The sequence below is a fragment of the Schistocerca piceifrons genome, chromosome 3 (genome assembly GCF_021461385.2).
Source record: "Schistocerca piceifrons isolate TAMUIC-IGC-003096 chromosome 3, iqSchPice1.1, whole genome shotgun sequence".
In the NCBI taxonomy this organism is placed as follows: domain Eukaryota; kingdom Metazoa; phylum Arthropoda; class Insecta; order Orthoptera; family Acrididae; genus Schistocerca; species Schistocerca piceifrons.
Window position 1 is genome coordinate 953,191,913 of NC_060140.1, and position 19,823 is coordinate 953,211,735.

A 19,823-nucleotide genomic window follows, 5' to 3' on the forward strand; every position below is an offset into this window, starting at 1 on the left:
TTAGCTCACGCAGGCTGGCGTGAGGTCTGGAACATGACAAGGAAATTATAATTTAGAAAAACGGACGTAGCTGGTGGAACACTTAACTTTAATCCATTAATGATGAACGTCGGTCTTGACGGTACATGATTCACAATATCAATAGTAACTGATAATGGCGCCTTGCTAGGAGGTAGCAAATGACGTAGCTGAAGGCTATGCTAAACTATCGTCTCGGCAAATGAGAACGTAAGTGGGCAGTGAACCATCGCTAACAAAGTCGGCTGTACAACTGGGGCGAGTGCTAGGAAGTCTCTAGACCTGCCGTGTGGCGGCGCTCGGTCTACAATCACTGATAGTGGCGACACACAGGTCCGACGTATACTAACGGACCGCGGCCTATTTAAAGGCTACCACCTAGCAAGTGTGGTGTCTGGCGGTGACACCACATTCCTCCCCCGCAAATCGGCGGACGGTTGTGGCATAAGGCTTCCGCCCGCCGTGGAGAGGAGGCCATGTTGACGTATGCGACGAGGTGGGGAGCCTAACAGGCGAGGCTGTGCCACCCGCACCCGGCCATTCGGTCCGAGGGGAGCTAGGAAACGCCTGAAAACCTGCTCCAGGGTGCACGCCAACATGCGGTGTATGCGTCCGTAGAGAGACAGGAGGGGCCGAAGGGTCGACCTCCATCGGGCCGGGGGCACCCGACGGGCAAAGACGACATATGGTCCGCAGCGGGCAAGAGTTGCATGTCGGAGGACAACTGGTCACGGGAAGCGATCGGCGGCGCGTGACCCAGGGAGGCGCCCGGCGGTTGCAGCGACGCGTCCACTGCGGGCGTCGCCGGCGGGAGAACAGGCGGCGGCGGCGGCGGCGGCGGCGCGTCGCCATGTGGCAAAATGGAAGGCAGCGTCGGTAACACCCGGGGATGAGGCGAGCCAGTAGATGGGTCCCCAGGGCGCTGACCGGACGGCACCGTCGCTGAAAGCAAACGGGGAGCGGCAGAACCCGTGCGACGACAGAGGCGCAGCTGATTGAGATGCCGACGCACCTCACCAGAGGCCCCAAAACCAAATACATAGCGCGGCCGAGGCAGCGAAGAATGCGTCCTGCGAGCCAACGCCGTGAACCTCGATAGTGACGATAGTAGACAACGTCGCCTGGGGCAAAAGCAGGTGTCTACCGCTGCACAGGTACCTGATGCGGCGGATGCAGCAAAGACATCAAGGTTCGATGAGGACGACCGTGGAGCAACTCAGCCGGCGAGCGACCATCTCGGGCTGAGAGCGATACGAGTACAAAAAGATCAATAACGCGTCCTCCCGAGAATGCGATGCTTTCAGCTTCAACATCTGTGACTTGAAAGTCCTGACCAATCGTTCAGCGGCACCGTTTGACTGTGACGAAAACGGCGCGGACGTCTGATGTTGAATATCATTGGCCTTGCAGAATGACTGAAATTCTGCGGACATGAATTGTGGGCCATTGTCGGAAACAATAGTCAGTGGAAGACGTTCAATGCAAATGATAGCAGATAACGCTTGGATGGTGGCAGATGACGTCGTGGAAGACATCTGGACAACAAAAGGAAAATTACTGGATGAATCTACCAGAACCAACCATCGAGCATTCCAGAATGGACCAGCAAAATCGATGTGCAAGCGTTGCCAAGGGGAAGTGGCTTTTGGCCATGCAAAGAATTTCCGCGGTGGTGCTGATTGTTGTTCGGCACACACCATGCAAGAAGAGCACATATTCGTAATCGCGGCATCGATTCCGAACCAAGTACAGTGCTGACGAGCAAGTTGTTTCGTTCTCACTATACCCCAATGTCCTTGGTGGAGAAGCCGTAAGACAGAGGACTGTAACGATCGTGGGACCACGACCCTGGACTGATCATTATCAGAACGCAACAGCAAAACACCACATCGAACAAAAAGTCTCTCCTTGTGAGCAAAAAATCGGCGAACCAACGGGTCCCCGATCCGTGACTTTGACAAGGGCCATTGCGTAGCAGCAAAACGCAGAACGGTAGCAAGGACAGGGTCGGCAGCTGTGGCTGTAGCTACACGATGAAAATCAATCGGAAACGATTCGATCACGTCATCGGTTTCCGAATCAATGAACATGCAAGCAAGTGCGGAAGAATCGAATGCTCTATCCTCAGCAAAAGGCAAACGGGACAACGCATCAGCGTTTCCGTGCTTAGCAGTGGACCGATACAAGATATCGTAGCACTACTGCGAGAGGAAAATAGACTAGCGAATGAATTTCTGCGCTGTATGTGGAGGTACAGGCTTGTTCGGATGAAAAAGCGATGTCAAAGGTTTGTGGTCTGTGATGATGGTAAAGTGACGACCATACAGGAAATCATGAAACTTTGTAACACCAAATACGAAAGCCAATGCTTCTATCTCGATCTGTGAATAATTTCTTTGCGCAGACGAGAGCAATTTGGACGCAAAGGCCATAGGACGATCGTGTGAGCCATCTTTGTGCGCAAGCACAGCACCGATCCCAAAATCCGATGCATCCACCATCAACAAAAGGGGCTTCTGGGGATCGAATGGCAGAAGGCAAGTATTGGAAAGCAACGCTGATTTCAACTGGCGAAAGGCGCGTTCGCATTCCGTCGTCCAGACGAACGGTACACCTTTACGGCGTAAGCGATGAAGCGGAGCTGAAATGGAAGAGGCATGTGGCACATATCTGTTATAGTAATTTATTTTTCCCAGCACACTCTGTAGCTGCTTCAAATTCTGCGGCGAAGGCAAGTCTTGTATGGCATGAAGGTGCGTGGGACTGGGATGTATGCCTTGGGCATTGAGTACATGTCCCGGGTATGGCAAATCACGAGCAAAAAACACACATTTGTCCTTCCGCAAGCGAAGACTATTTTGTCGCAAGACCTGAAATAATGTTCTGAGATTGGCTAAATGTTCTTCTTCCGTCTTTCCAGAGATCACAATATCGTGCAGATAGTTTGCTGCAGTAGGGACCGACGCACAAACAGTTTGTAGATGTTGCGGGGCAGATGCACACCCGAATGGCAGTCTTTTGAATCGGTACAAACCAAGATGCGTGTTAACCACCAAAACGCGCTGGGATTCTTCGTCCACCGGTATTTGCAAGTACGTAGCTGCTAGGTTCAACTTCGAAAAATATTTACCCGGGCACAGTTTGTCAAAAAGATCTTCCGGGCAGGGTAGAGGAAAAGTTGCAATCACTAGTTGTGGATTCACTGTTGCCTTGACGTCCACACAAAGTCTCAATTTTCCGGAAGGTTTTGGCAACATTACTAAGGGTGATGCCCAGAGAGAAGCCTGCACACGTTCAATTACACCTTGTGATTTCAAATCGTGTGATGTTTTTGCGACCTCATCACGCAATGCATGGGGAACAGTGCACGCTCTGTAAAATTTCGGTTGCACGTTTACTTTCAATTCCAAATGTGCTTTATAGTTCTTAGCGCAGCCAAGGCCCGGTGCAAAAATGTCTGCAAATTCTTCATAGAGACAAGAAACACTGTTGGAACGCACAGTCTGGTTCACTGATAGGACCTGATTTACTATAGACAAGTTAAACAACTGAAATAAATCGAAACCAAACAAGTTCACTGCAGAAGAAGAACGAAGGCCATAAAATGAGACAAGTTTTGTTTGTTCTTTGTATGTTGCAAGAAGGCTGCACTGTCCTAACACAGGGATCTCTTGACCTGAATAGCTAGTTAACTTAACATTTGCGGCACGCAACGGAGGTGTGCCCAGCAGTTTGTAAGTGTCTTGATTCATCAGTGAAACTCCAGCTCTGGTATCTAGCTGGAATGGTATCACTTTGCCGTTAATGTCCAAGTCCACAAAAAGTTCATTGTCCTGCTGACGACAAGAGCGACTGTCTCGTGCAACGTGAACTGACACTGGTACAGAAGCACTTGCTACTTGACGTGATTTCCGTCGATGTCGACGCACACTTTTTGTGGGACGAACACAGTCACTGTTAGAGAGAATGGCACTGGGCGGAGTGGAATGAACTACACGAATTTCCATGGGCAAAGTTTCGCGAGCCTGAGTATCCTTGGTTCGAATCCAGCGCAAAGCAAAGGGCCTGGAATGGTTGTGAATTTCCGATCTGAGCTTTTTCTGGCAAACATTCTGAACATGTCCTTTTTTATTACAATATAAACAAATAGCTTGGCGTGACGGGCAATTCTCACGCGAATGCCTAGTAGCGCACCGCGGGCAGGATTTGAGTACTGCATTTGTTTGCCGGCGCGGCACACGTGGCTGAGAGCCTGGCGGCAGTGGCGCGGCTGGGCGCGAGGGCTGTTTACTGCTCCGTGCAGCTTGTGCAGCTCGGCCGAGGGCTGTTTACTGCTCCGTGCAGCTCGCCCCGTGGGCCAGTTAACCTGACACATGGCTGGTGAAGTTTCAAATGATTCCTGAGCAAAGTCAAGTGTGCCCTGCCGATCCAATATGTCCATCACTTGTTGAAGGGAGGGATTGACTAGTTTCAAAATCTGTTCCCTTATACGAACATCAGAAACGTTCTGTGCAATTGCATCACGTACCATAGTATCTGAATAAGGGAGTCCATATTGACACTCAAAAGCACAATCCCTAGTAAGGCCTTGCAAGGTTGCAACCCACTCCCGATTAGTCTGACCTGCCGTATGTTTTGTACGAAAGAAGGTATACCGTTTCACAACTACATTGACTGATTCTTTGAAATATGCATCTAATGCAGACAAAATTTCTTCGTAGGACAGACTTGCTACGTCGCGTCGGGGAAATAATTTGACTATCACACGGTACGTGTTCACCCTGGCTGATGATAACAGAAAAGGCTGCCGCTCGTTACCTTGAATTCTGTAGGCGGCGAGATGGAATCCAAATTGGCGTGACCACTCCATCCAGCTTTCCAGTGCAGCTTCAAAAGGTCGAAAAGTTGGTGCAGCTGCATGTTGTGGCTGCGTTAGCGGTGGAGCGGCTGCTGCCGCATCGTTTTGCATCGCACGTTGACCCTGGACGAGCTGTCCAAGGGTATCCAATAAGGCCTGCGTCTGCTGATTCTGTAAGCGATAAAATTTGGACAGCACATCTGGAGATTGTGGCGAAGCCACTACACAGGTAAATCAGGGCAATATCGATAAGAACGCGGTTTTGCCTCGTCGCCAATGTTGTGGTTGGCAGGAGACCCAACACCGTGTTACTAGAGGAGGCCGAAAGGCACGCGTTTTAGCTCACGCAGGCTGGCGTGAGGTCTGGAACATGACAAGGAAATTATAATTTAGAAAAACGGACGTAGCTGGTGCAATACTTAACCTTAATCCATTAATGATGAACGTCGGTCTTGACGGTACATGATTCACAATATCAATAGTAACTGATAATGGCGCCTTGCTAGGTCGCAGCAAATGACGTAGCTGAGGGCTATGCTAAACTATCGTCTCGGCAAATGAGAACGTAAGTAGGCAGTGAACCATCGCTAACAAAGTCGGCTGTACAACTGGGGGGAGTGCTAGGGAGTCCCTCTAGACCTGCCGTGTGGCGGCGCTCGGTCTGCAATCACTGATAGTGGCGACACGCGGGTCCGACGTATACTAACGGACCGCGGCCGATTTAAAGGCTACCACCTAGCAAGTGTGGTGTCTGGCGGTGACACCACACTCCACATCCGTCATCGTTACCTAAACTTCTCTCTTTTTTGCAGAAGAAAGATATTTCCTTGAATGCCACACAGGACCTGTATTTATCAATTTCGAGACGACTGGAAGCCGTTTTTAATGCCAACAGGTTTCCTGCATCGTGTTAGGCACGATTAATTGTTGTGTTTTTAGTGTTTCGGTACTTTTCTCCAACCCCTGCATGTATACTCTTACAAGTATGAGATTTTCGCTCTGCAGTGGAGTATGTGGTGATATGAAACTTCCTCGCAGATTAAAACTGTGTGCCAGACCGAGACTCGAACACGGGACCTTTTCCTTTCGTGGGCAAGTGCTCTACCATCTAAGCTACCGAAGCACGACTCACGCACCCTCCTCATATCTTCAGTTCTGCCAGTACCATGTCTACTACCTTCCAAACTTCACAGAAGCTCTCCTCCGTACCTTGCAGAACTAGCACTCCTGAAAGAAAGGGCAATGCGGAGACATGGCTTAGCCACAGCCTGGGGAATGTTTCCAGAATGAGATTTTCACTCTGCAGCGGAGTGTGCGCTGATATGAAACTTCCTGACAGATTAAAACTGTGTGCCTTTGGCGGGCAGCTGCTGTACCATATTTTCTTTCGATATAGTTCGTTGCGTTTGGTCTAGGCAGACGCCACAAGACACCCGTTCAAGTTGAACGTGGTTCCTTTACCCAGTTTTTTTTTTTTTTTTTTTTTTTTTTTTGTTAAGAGGGCAAATATCGCTCTGACCGAACACGCTGAGCTACCATGCCGGCAACCATCTGAGCTACCGGAGCACGACAAACGACCCATTTGGAGGAGGGGGCGTGCTTGGGTCGCTCAGATGGCAGAGCAGTTGCTCGCGGAAGGCAAACGTCCCAAGTTAGAGTCTGGGTTCGGCACACAGTTTTAATCTGTCAGAAAGCTTTACTCGTTAGGTTTTGAGACGTGGTGCTGCTAAAGAAGAAGAAGAAGAAGCTGTTGAATCACGGAGCTACAGAAGAATGCTGTAGACTGCACTGGTAGACCGAAAAATTGAGAAGATATTGAATCAAATTAGGGCGAAAAATGAATTTGTAGCACAATTTGACCAAAACATATTATCGGTTGGTTGGAGACAACTCGAACTATGATGGAATGAAGTGTGAGGGTTGAAAATTGTAGACGAAGATTTAGTCATGAATATAACAAGCAGGTTCAAATGGATGTACGCTGCAGGAGAGGCTGGCTCGACACAGAGTAGCGAGCAGGGCTGCATCAGACCAGACTGAGGACAGAGGCTCCATAACGTGCGGGTCTTTGGTTCACTGGTAAATTGCCAGGCTATGGGTCCAAATAGTCTTGGGTTCGAGCCTCGGTCACTCCAAAGATTTGTATCCGTCATTTATCGCTTCTTTCCTCTGATGTTTGAAATGTGGAAATGATAAGTAACGCCACGACCCAGAGTCCACGTTAAGCTGTAGATTCACCTGTGACTGACTGGGTAATTCAGTTCAGAGGTTGCAGGGAGATAACGGCGTACAATCTCCATTAGGACCACGCCTAGTAAACCACTGTGGCGTTGAAAACATCCTTTGGATTAGTCACAGCTTTACTTTTCATTAGAATCAATAATAATGTCATATTGGTTAGTTTTCGATCTCCTGTTTGTCATAATTAAAAAATACACTTCACAGTAGCCGCCATAATTCAATAATTGTTAATATCTTCTGTGGTGAAGGGCAGCAGTTGCATTCTATAGCTGACAAATAATAGAAAATCAACAACCCTGCCCCCACCCTCACCCCAGTTCTTCAAAGAATCGAATTCCCACGAATAAAATGTCTCATTAGCTTACAAATGGTTGAAATGGCTCTGAGCACTATGGGACTGAACATCGGAGGTTATCAGTCCCCTAGAACTTAGAACTACTTAAGCCTAACTAACCCAAGGACATCACACACATCCATGCCCGAGGCTGGATTGGAACCTGCGACCGTAGTAGCACCGCGGTTCTGGACTGAAGCGCCTAGAACCGCTCGGCCACCGCGGCCGGCCATTAGCTTACAAATGAGTTAATGTGTTAACCACTGGACTTAAGTATGTAAGCGAGAAAAGATTTGGAAGAGGTTTCAATCTATGAAGTTCGCTGAAAGTCGTTAAATTCTCTCATAATCAAATACTGGATGAATTAAGTCTGGGTAAATTCTGCGTTGTCAGTTATGCTGCCTCAAGATAAACGCACACTTTCTAACTCAAATACTTGTACCGTGTCTAACCTTTGGCATAGAATTATACCATTTAATGAGTAGATTATGCCAGCATTTAAAATTTTTAAATTAGGTCAATAATTATATGGCATATTGAAAATCAAGTTTCTGTTGAACTGGAAGCCGTACAAAAGGCAAGGGAAAATTTAGACAGAGCCGTCTAGTGACATAGATTGTTTCTTAAAAGTACAGAAAATTAAGTGGATAAGAGCAGAGCTGAGCGTCTCTGGAAGAATGTCAGGCATAAAGCAGTCAGTAAGAAGAAGTGAATAAGAACCCAGAAATACCTTTCGTGCGTCCACGTTTCTGGGAAATATTTCAACACATGTCTTAGTAAGATGCTCCGAGCCACGAGTTTTCTACTCGTTGTGTACGCCGGGAATCGAACTCGAGTATTATCAGCGCCTTGCTGGCTACAGTATCTCTGTGTCTGATGAGGGGGTGGGGGGGGGGGGGGGAAGGGGGAGGGGGGGAAAGGGGGGTGGGCAGTGCGAACCTAACAAGGCGCCCCAGACCGTGCGGCTACTGTGTGCACCTCAGTGGACCTGACCTGTGATAAAAATGTCATCTATCTTAAAGTGATACACTACACATAAAACTGTATCTGAAATTTCAGCATCACAACTGACCCATAGCAAATACCGCATTGTAACTACGAATATTCTTGAAATAATTCTTTGATTTCTCTTCAATTATCCGATTATTTGAGGTCCTTGATACATTGCATTGAAAAATAAATTTCGTGTTAACGATGGCAAAATCTCTTTTCCCTTATGACAATATAGTGTGAATGCCATTATATCGCATAACCTCAGGCACGAGTGATTTTCAAGTACAAAATCTCCACAGTAAATTCATCAAACCGCAATTGTAAGCCTCAAAACAATTTGGAATTATGTTCAGTGCACATTTAAATGTATCTTTCAAAACAAAAATAGTATTATCGTCATTAACGTTCACATTATTCCCTGTACTTTGTCGACGCAAAAACTGTCTTTCTAACTCTTCGTCTTTGAGTCCAGTTCGTTGCTGTTCTTCTTCGAGGCATAGCCAAAAACGAATCTAGTTACTGAACAATAAGGAAAGTTGTGGTTATTCAAAATGACGAAGCTGAAAATCAGGAACACTTCAAATTTTGTTGTGACGACGGCAAACGAACACAGTTAGTTCTGTTTACTATGAGACAAAAGAAAGTCCAAAAACGACGCTAATAAACAACGTTTGTTGCCCCCCAACGGTTCCGTTATTACGCTCGCTGACAACGTAAACGACCTACCATTTGTGGCATTGTAGCTGCGCGGTATGCGTGTGTTACTGCAAATGAACCCTTTGCAACATTTAAACATGAACGACCATAGAATGTGATTTCACGGAACGTTGTTACCTTCGTGTGTCGTTTCTACGATAGCATCTGATCGGTACGCTAGGTAGAAGGTGGTAGCAATGTGAGAGACAGAGGAAAACTTTTCTCGTATGCATACGTCTCTTTTCTTTCACCTCTCCTGATTTTTTTTGTGCACATCTATGGCAAAGTTCCTTTCGAATTATATAAGTTTCATTGGCCTCCTTGAATAATTAATTTAAAAAACAGTACCTTAATTCTCGTTGTTCATGTATTCCAATCATGATCGTTCAATAAAAAATGGTTCTGAGCACTATGCGACTTAACTTCTGAGGTCATCAGTCGCCTAGAAGTTAGAACTAATTAAACCTAACTAAGCTAAGGACATCACACACATCCACGCCCGAGGCAGGATTCGAACCTGCGACCGTAGCGGGCACGCGGTTCCAGAGTGAAGCGTCTAAACCGCACGGCCACACCGGCTGGCGATCGTTCAATAGAACAGCTGCATTATCGTTATGAATGTCCTCATTCCTATTACTTTCTTCACGAAGACTGTATCTGTCTAATTCTGAGTCTTCCACTCTGAACCATTAGCATTATCCTTCTAGGCACATCCTGAAACAAATATAGTTTCCGTATAATAAGGGAAGTCAGAAGCCATAGTTATTCAAAATAAAGAAATTAAAAATTAGGAACTTACTTCAAATTTTCAGATAACGGCGGCAAATGATCACAAAATCATTCTTACCGGAAAGTAAGCGAAATAACGGCGCCAATACACAACTTTATTTACAGGCGTCGTTAGCGCGATACTTTGATTTTAACTGCTGACCTCATCATCGGCATAGCAGTTGTCACATAGAAGCTGCCCGTATGCATTTGTTACTTTCGTGTGTCATCTCTACAATAGCAGCTGATCGACACGCTGGGCAGCATTTCAATTTTCGATGCTCATGTATTGGAGATTTTAAGGCTTGATAGAGAAGATATCATCAGACTTATGAAGTTGAAAGCATCTACTTCCTTTTACCTCTCTTAACGGCTATGTACACATATGTTTTTTTCTTTGTGCACATCAACGACATAGTACCTTTCGAATTAGATAAGTTTCATTGGCCTGCTTGTATAATTAATATTAAAAATCAGTACTTCAATTTTCGTATACACATATTAATATTATGATACGCGTATCGTCTGTTCTTTTGGACACGTCCGGTGCGTATCATCATTGTCCCCTTGCAGGAATACATGAGACTACGGGCAACGGGGAACGTGAATGGGATCACCTCAGAGATGAGCAGCACTTCGGAATTTGGGTCGGTCGGGAAGCATGTCAAGATGACCAGGGTAGTCAAAGCTACCATTCGCAAGAAGCGGAGCATCCAAGTACAGTTCAACCTTATATTCATAACGAAATGGAAAGCTGTGTAACATTGCCGCTTTGGTCGTTGAAATAATTCGACAGCTACACTCTAAAATCGGTGTCGGACCAGGACTCGAACTCAGATACTTTGCTTTTTGGGGACGTGTCCAGATGGCCGAGTCTGTCAAGTCGACTGTTCGCAACAAGAAGAGAATCCGGGTTTGAGTCCTGGACAGGCAGCTTCTAATGTGACAACGTGCCGTCTAGTGAATGCCAGGCATAGCCAATGCGCAATGGTAGAGAAAGTGGACGCTTATGCCATCTGTGGGTCAGATTCGAAGGCAAAGCAGAAGTGCATCCACCTGGTGGCAGCTAAATGAAAGAACGCTATGTGGGAGACAGTGTCTGGCTTGTGCTGCACTCTGACAGCGAAGTAACAGAAGAATTAAACTAAATAATATTGTTACGTTTAGTAAAAATATAAATGTAATAGAGGTGCATTCAAGTTCTAAGGCCTCCGACTTTTTTTCTCCGGATTGGAAAGAGATAGAAACATGTGCATTGTTTTAAAATGAGGCCGCATTCATTGTCAATACGTCCCAGAGATGGCAGCACCGTACGGCAGATGGAATTTTACCGCCAGCGGCGAGAATGAGAACTGTTTTAAATACTTAAAATGGCGACGTTTTCCTTACTTGAACAGCGCGCAATGGTTCGTTTTCTGAATTTGCGTGGTGTGAAACCAATTGAAATTCATCAACAGTTGAAGGAGACATGTGGTGATGGAGTTATGAATGTGTCGAAAGTGTGTTCGTGGGTGCAACAGTTTAATGAAGGCAGAACATCGTGTGACAACAAACCGAAACAACCTTGGGCTCGCACAAGCCGGTCTGACGACACGATCGAGAAAGTGGAGAGAATTGTTTTGGGGGATCGCCGAATGACTGTTGAACAGATCGCCTCCAGAGTTGGCATTTCTGTGGGTTCTGTGCACACAATCCTGCATGACGACCTGAAAATGCGAAAAGTGTCATCCCGGTGGGTGCTACAAATGCTGACAGACAACACATGGCTGCATGTGTGGCATGTTGCCGAGCAATGTTGACGTGCAACGACAGCACGAATGGGACTTTCTTTTCGTCGGTTGTGACAATGGATGAGACGTGGATGCCATTTTTCAATCCAGAAATAAAGCCAGCCAGTCAGCTCAATGGAAGCACACAGATTGACCGCCACCAAAAAATTTCGGGTAACCGCCAGTGCTGAAAAAATGATGGTGTCCATGTTCTGGGACAGCGAGAGCGTAATCCTTACCCATTGCGTTCCAAAGGGCACTACCGTAACAGGTGCATCCCACGAAAATGTTTTGAAGAACAAATTCCTTCCTGCACTGCAACAAAAACGTCCGGGAAGGGCTGCGCGTGTGCTGTTTCACCAAGACAACGCACCCGCACATCGAGCTAACGTTACGCAACAGTTTCTTCGTGATAACAACTTTGAAGTGATTCCTCATGCTCCCTACTCACCTGACCTGGCTCCTAGTGACTTTTGGCTTTTTCCAACAATGAAAGACACTCTCCGTGGCCGCACATTCACCAGCCGTGCTGCTATTGCCTCAGCGATTTTCCAGTGGTCAAAACAGACTCCTAAAGAAGCCTTCGCCGCTGCCATGGAATCATGGCGTCAGCGTTGTGAAAAATGTGTATGTCTGCAGGGCGATTACGTCGAGAAGTAACCCCAGTTTCATCGATTTCGGGTAAGTAGTTAATTAGAAAAAAATCGGAGGCCTTAGAACTTGAATGCACCTCGTATTACTTTAATATAATTGAATATTGTGATGCTGTGGTATGTTTAATTGTAAATAGAGAACTTGACGTAATGTAAAATAATGTTTAGGTGTGGCGGGAATCCCCGAGAATGAGAACAGCGAACAGGTTGGCGCGTAATATTGGCGGTAGAAGTAAGTTGGCGTAGCTCTGAGGCAGAACAAGTGTTAAGTGGCGTAAAAGTGACTGCCAGTGTGTGCTACGGCAACGTTGCCAACAGACCATTTAGAAGTGAGCTGAAAACAGATATGGACTTCGTTTATCGTATGGCTACAAGCTAAATGGACACTAAGGCTTGTAAGACGCAGTACTTCGACAGAGATGGGCTGTGAGCGGCAGATAAGTACGGTTTCCCGCTCTGGGGTACATGGCACTGCATGGTGCAATGCTGTGTTAATTGCGATGAGTTGCTTGTGCCAACGGCGAGGTGTGAAGGGACCAGTAGCCGCATCCAACGGCGTGTTGTGATCTCAATAACTGATGAGGTCAGTTGGTGAGCTCACTTCGGTAGCAACAAATTAGAAGTTATCTTACAGGATTTAACATTTTTAAATGTTCGGGTAATAAGTTGCCGTCTCTTTATCTAAGAATAGATGATGAATGCAGCTAGCCGCTATCTCTGTGTAATGTCTTATCTGTATAAACGTGTATCTGTTGCCTTTAAGATCCCTTCACCTTCACACTTAAATCTATACAGTAAAGTAAGGCTCTCCCAGTTCTTGGCTGATCCGTGATAAGACAGGCGAAAAATTTGACTAATGGAGGATTATTAGTATTATCTCTATTTTCATTCGCTCTCTCTCTTTCTCTCCTTTATCTATGTACAGTTTTAATATAATATTTCATTTCGTGAAATCAGCCAAATAGGATCTTTGGTGGTATCCTTCGTCTTGGTAATCAGCGGCTGGCTTGCTGTAAGAGATCTTTACATTTATTATTACTGTTAAACACTGCAGTCAGTTGGGACAATCAATCGTTTGGACAATTCGTTCCTTTTACGAAAGATTGCGAATTCCAGATGTGTACGAAGCCTTTTTGGACGATTTAACACAGACTCAGTGATTGCAGGCTCTCTTCGACACAGCTGAAACTTCCCCACTAATTACAGGGCCAACGTGATCATCAAATGATTCTGAAAAAAACTCCAGAACAAAAAAGTCACAAACCTTATTTATGGAGGAAATTGTGTATTAAATCCATCTCCATTACATGTCCAGATCTCCGGTGATTCCACGCCTTAATTATTTTCCTTTTGCAGTCTCTTTCTCTTCAAACAAACCGCTAGCGGCACAAATGTTAATTGGCTCGCTTTAGCGAGAAGAAAAGCTGAATATGTATCTCTCAGAAACACGTCAATCCCTCAACAGATACTCCAGAAGCTGTCCTAGTTACCACTCTTAACAACCATGGAGAATGCATATATGCATCTCTGTTATTTCAAAGAATAAACGCACTAGAAAACACTTTGGCGTCGTCGAGCTGTCGCCGCATATATTACGAGAAAATCAGATCAGATAACTTTTCCAAAGTGAATGAATGTAGATGGTTTGATTGAAAATGATTAATTGGTGCGTGGTAGAGGGTATTTTCTGTGGGGACATTATAAGGAGTATTATTATGAACAGTGGTTGTTATACCAATGCCATTACCAGTTCATTTACATTTTGTGAATCAGTCTGTGTAATAGTGAAACCAAGTTCTGTGCAGTGTGTAACGTTCGGAAGCAATAATAATTTTGTGGTTTAAATTGCAATCCCCGAGTGTAATCAATTATTTAAAGGAAATAGCTCATTATTACCCCATGTCCAGTGATTTCTATGTGCTGCAACATCAGTGAAAAGTCATGGTGCGTGAGTATCGGGGTAGATACATTATAAGAGAAAATAGTCGGAGTTAACGCCGAAATTGGCAACAGACAGCGCTTCATGCAACGGATGGAAGATTCCAGGTACTGTACCACCTTAATTACTATCCATCTGGATGTGGTGGCTTTTCAGTACACTTCCATAGTCAAAAATTACTCGCTTCCGTCCGAGCAACGTGATTCTCAATTAGTGTTTTCAGTAACTATATTGACAAGCAGAGCTACATTGTTCTTTAATTAAGCGCTCAACGAAATTCCTGCCGCCGCAGTAGACATTGTGCCTTCAGCACAATGCGAGCTCAATAACTTTAAATTCAGTAATTACAATTTGTGTAGTTTACATTAACCTAAAACAAGTTCAAGTATTTATCATGTGTGTTTGTTGTGAAACGATTTCAGACTGTGGTATTGTTTTAAATGAATAACGTCCTCCTGCTAGGCAATATTAAACATACAGAATTAAGTGCTCCCTGTTGAGTCACTTCAAAGAGATTATCAGTGCTACTAATAATCAAATATAGACGTAAAAATAAGTTTGTAACGCGCCATTATTATTATTTATTCCAAAACTTCCGTGTAGTAATTGGATCACCATAGGGTGTCTATTCAAACCTATTACACGCGAGAGCCGCTTTCCGGAAGTCCGATGCTGCATGGTCTAATAGTAATACAGTAAATTCGGGTAGTGGCATCGCAAGCTATTGAATTATTTTAATGCCCAAATGATCGATGTCATACAAATTTCCCTGTAATTACTGAATATGTCTTATAGCGCTGCTCACTTATGAGTCTTTAACTAATTTATACTTATCAGACACTCGTCTGACACTGCATGTCCGTTCTGTTGTGTGCGCGCAGCATTAGCTTAGCCACTGTGGAACGCCTGCAAGCCGGCTGAAGTGACGAGACTTGTGGCTGTTTTCCAGGCTTCTGGCTGATGCACTGCCACTTCGTGTACCACCAGCTGAGCGGCATGGAGCTGGTGCTGCAGGTGGGCGAGCTGGAGGACATGGCTCCGCCCCCGCGGGGATTCCCCACCTGCGGGGACTACCTGCCGCCCCTGTGACGGCGACAGCGACAGCGACAGCGCGACAGCGACAGCGACAGCGACGGGCCGCCGCTGTCCCGCCACATCTCACCACGCACTGACAACTCACCCACGCACATCTGCACTCTGTATCGCCAGTGATCTGGAAATAGGGCTGTCGTGGCTGATACCACCTTCAAGCAAAGAAAACAAAACGCATAAAGTGTCTCAACGGAAAGGCTTTAGTTGTTATTTATTCTTATGAATATTAAATCTTTTCTTTATATTAATATTGTGGCTTTTTATTGGATGACAGACCACGTCTACGAGGTGTGTGGAAAAAGTAAAGGGATTGATTTTGTTACCGAACAAAGTTGTTTTTTCGAACAATATCGTCTCGTAAATAAAACCGCCTTTTCTTGCTGCAACTAACCGGCCGGCTGCTGGTACAGTTGCAGGTTCGAATCCTGCCTCGGGCATCGATCTGTGTGAGGTCCTTAGGTTAGTTAGGTTTAAGTAGTTCGAAGTCTAGGGGTCTGCTGACCTCAGATGTTAAGTCCCATAGTGCTCAGAGCCATTTGAGTCTTGCTGCAACTTAACTTATTTTTACCAGACCCGTTTCGCCTTTTTCTTACTTTTGATGCATCTTCAGTGGGATCTAACACGATACAGTTTTATTATTTTTAGATAGTCGATCAGTTCACGTCCCGTTTTTTATGTAAATAAGTAATTACTTACAATTTGTTGGGACCTGCGTTTCCTCTCATCTGGTCTGGAGTTCGCACCACCACTTAATTTGCAAAACATAAGCAGAATTTTATGTTCTGTACTTTTTCTTTCATACTTTTTCACCACGTTTCTTTTTCTTCTTTATGGTGCACTATTATTACTTTGCTACTAGTTATAGCTATTTGTTCGAAAACTGCACTTTTAAAGACGTAAATATTGTGAATTCATTTTTTATTTCCTCCTGTTTGGCTTGTTTACCTATATGTTGCCAATCTAGGGGAGTGTATGTTGAAATCTGATGTCTATTCATGATGCTTATCTCTCTCTCTCTCTCTCTCTCTCTCTCTCTCTCTGTGTGTGTGTGTGTGTGTGTGTGTGTGTGTGTGTGTGGTTTGGGTTGCAGAGAGTTGAATATGAATGTAATAGCTGTCAGAGAGTGGCTGAAAGCTTTGGTGGTCAGCTGATGTGAGTTTTGGTTTACATGTTCTGTGGAGGGACTCATGGAAAAGTGAGTGAAAAGGTGTTGGGTGGTATTATTATTACTATTATTATGATAATAATTCTCTTTTGGAGTGTCATTCTATTACTTTATCTATTAGTGTACACAATAAATTGTTTGGCATGTGTACTTGGTCACTTAGCATGGTTTTCTTTCCTGCTCTGGTTTTCTGTATACGGTATCGTTCAATGTAGATGCCACTGAGGATGCCTTAGAGGAAGAAAAAGACGAAACGCGTCTGGAAGAAATAAATTAAGTTGCAGCAACGAAACACGGTATTATTTACAAAACAAATATTTCTGAATCTGCTGCAGAGGATGGCCACGCAAACAAACTTGTTAACAATATTGTCCCGTTCAAAGTAGCATCCTTCGGCAGCTATACAACGGCGGAGCGGTTGTTCCCGATATTGGTAGCAGCGGTGAAAGACTTCAACTGGTAAGGCCTTTAACAAATCGGTCACATCCTTTTGAATGTTCTCCAGAGTCCCAAAACGACCTTCTTTTAAAACATTTTTCAATTTCAGGAAAAGAAAAAACTTACAAGGACTCAGGTCAGGTGAACACCTTTTGAGATCAAAAATTCCGTGATGGAAGTGGGCGTGTGACACGGGGAGCTGTCATAATGTAGCGTCCACTTGTCTGTAGTGTCCGGCCTCACTCGATTCATCCCTTTCCTGAGTCTCTTGTAAGGACATCTTTGTAAAACACTTGATTAACAGTTTGTCCTGGGGGAACAAAATTTTTATACAAGTTCCCCTACCGTCAAACATTTTCAACGTTTTCTCGGCCTTCCAAAAATTATTTGTGCTGGCGAAAAACTTGTGCTGTTCATAAGGCCTGTTTCAGTTTTTCAAAGGTCACACTCGCGGATTCTCCAAGTTTAACATAAAACCTGATGGCATGACGTTGCTCTAAGTTCCGCTGTTCACTTTTGTAACACACAACAAAAACATAACTTTACTGATGGCGCTCTCAAAAATCACATGGTGGCTGTACCGAGCTGAAACTCGGACTGAGCATGTGGAAAGGATGAAGACACAAGGTGTACACACACAGAACAACGCAGCGTTGCCAGATTGCTCGCAGTGTCATCTGTTCAAATGGTTCAAATGGCTCTGAGAATTATGGGACTTAACTTCTGAGGTCATCAGTCCCCTAGAACTTAGAACTACTTAAACCTAACTAACCTAAGAACATCACACACATCCATGCTCGAGGCAGGATTCGAACCTCCGACCGTAGCGGTCACGCGGTTCCAGACTGTAGCGCCTTGAACCGCTCGGTCACTCCGGCCGGCCCGGGAATCTAATCCAAGATCTTAGGGTTGACAATCTGTCGCGCTGACCACTTTTTTTTTCATTTTGTTCGTTGTTGATCGTTGTGTTTGGTCGTTGCGGACGTCACATGACATCCGTTAAAGTTGCTGGGTTGATCCTTCCACTCAGTTTTTTATTACAGAGGCCAACCAGCTCTCTGACCGAACACGCTACCGGGGGCGCAGAGCTCTTACACTCAGCTCCAACACCATATAAGGTGTCGTCTTCTTTCAAAATGTACTAAAATGTGGTTTAAGTAGAAGCAAATTACTTAGCACATTACACTTTGGATCGATAACAGTTGCTCGACTGAGAAAACCATTTGAACATTTACTCACAACATCAAAAAAAGTTTTGCATCACCCTGGTTCCCAGAACTCCTGAAGATAGACATTCAGTGTGGATATTGTATCACAGACATAGTCCCTTTGACTGTTCAGAGATGTCACTAAACCCGCCCAAAGATGTAAACAATCATGCCTGAGTAGCGCCTATTAGTGGGGGTTGGACAGCCGATCAGTTCCAGTCATTCCACCAGGAAGGAGGTACACGGGTTGTCAGTAGTCCAGCCACGCCTAGACGGTCAATACCGCGGTACGACCGCGTTCGCATTGTTACTTTCTGCCTGGAAGGGCTCTCAACAAGGAAAGTGTCCACGCGTCTCGAAGTGAACCAAAGATATGTTGTTCGGACATGGAGGAGATACAAAGAGACACGAACTGTCGGTGACATGCGTCGCCCAGGGCTGCCGGCGTGGCCGAGCGGTTCTAGGCGCTTCAGTCGGGAACCGCGCGACCGCTACGGTGGTTGTTGTTGTGGTCTTCAGTCCTAAGACTGGTTTGATGCAGCTCTCCATGCTACCTTATCCTGTGCAAGTTTCTCCATCTCCCAGTACTTACTGCAACCCACATCCTTCTGAATCTGCTTAGTGTATTCATCTCTTGGTCTCCCTCTACGATTTTTATCCTCCACACTGCCCTCCAATGCTAAATTTGTGATCCCTTGATGCCTCAGAACATGTCCTACTAACCGGTCCCTTCTTTTTGTCAAGTTGTGTCACATATTCATACAGTAAAGCTGCATGCCCTCGGGAAAAATTACGGCCGCAGTTTCCCCTTGCTTTCAGCCGTTCGCAGTACCAGAACAGCGAGGCCGTTTTGGTTAATGTTGCAAGGCCAGGTCAGATCAGTCAATCATCCAGACTTTTGCCCCTGCAACTACTGAAAAGGCTGCTGCGCCTCTTCAGGAACCACACGTTTGTCTGGCCTCTCAACAGATACCGCTCCATCGTGGTTGCACCTACGGTACGGCCATCTGTATCGCTGAGGCACGCAAGCCTCCCCACCAACGGCAAGGTCCACGGTTCATGGGGAAGGACCAGCAGGTTCGAATCCTGCCTCGGGCACGGATGTGTGTGATGTCCTTTGGTTAGTTAGGTTTAAGTAGTTCAAAGTTCTAGGGGACTGATGACCACAGATGTTCAGTCCCATAGTGCTCAGAGCCATTTGAACCTTCTGCCAAGCACCATACAGTGGCTTTCGGAGTTGTATAGAGATGTGGAGGTAGATGTAGAACAGCGGAAAAGTTGACTCGCGACGTGCTGTTATGTTTACCACACACCTGTCTGTAAGACACGGTGGCGTACGCCGCATCTAGCCACGTCATTCGTGCATCATACACGTCACATCTTCAGATGGGATAGCCCTTCCCGTGACCTTTGACCAGTCTATTCGTAAGTAGTTATATAAACAAAATGTTGCTTATTACCACGATAAAAATACTTTTACGATGGCGCGAAATGACACGGCCGTCAGCGACCGAGGAAACTAGGTAATGCGGGTGGGCGTCGGCTGGGGGCCCAATTACCGGCTGTTTGTGGCGAGCGGTTCCTGCCGCCATAAGTCAATCCTGCTCGCCGATCAGATTGAGCACGTAACGGAGTGCGGTCTGCGCTCGTA

General features: G+C 45.6%; 1 protein-coding gene across 1 annotated transcript in view; it reads left to right on the plus strand.

Annotated features, from left to right (window-relative positions):
* Positions 1-15,358, plus strand: part of LOC124789263 (L-ascorbate oxidase-like) — a 181,588-nt gene extending 166,230 nt beyond the window's left edge. Inside the window, exon 11 of the mRNA XM_047256560.1 lies at positions 15,219-15,358. Coding sequence (XP_047112516.1) covers positions 15,219-15,358 — 140 coding nt within the window. The remainder of the gene's footprint in view (positions 1-15,218) is intronic.
* Positions 15,359-19,823: the final 4,465 nt, after the last annotated feature.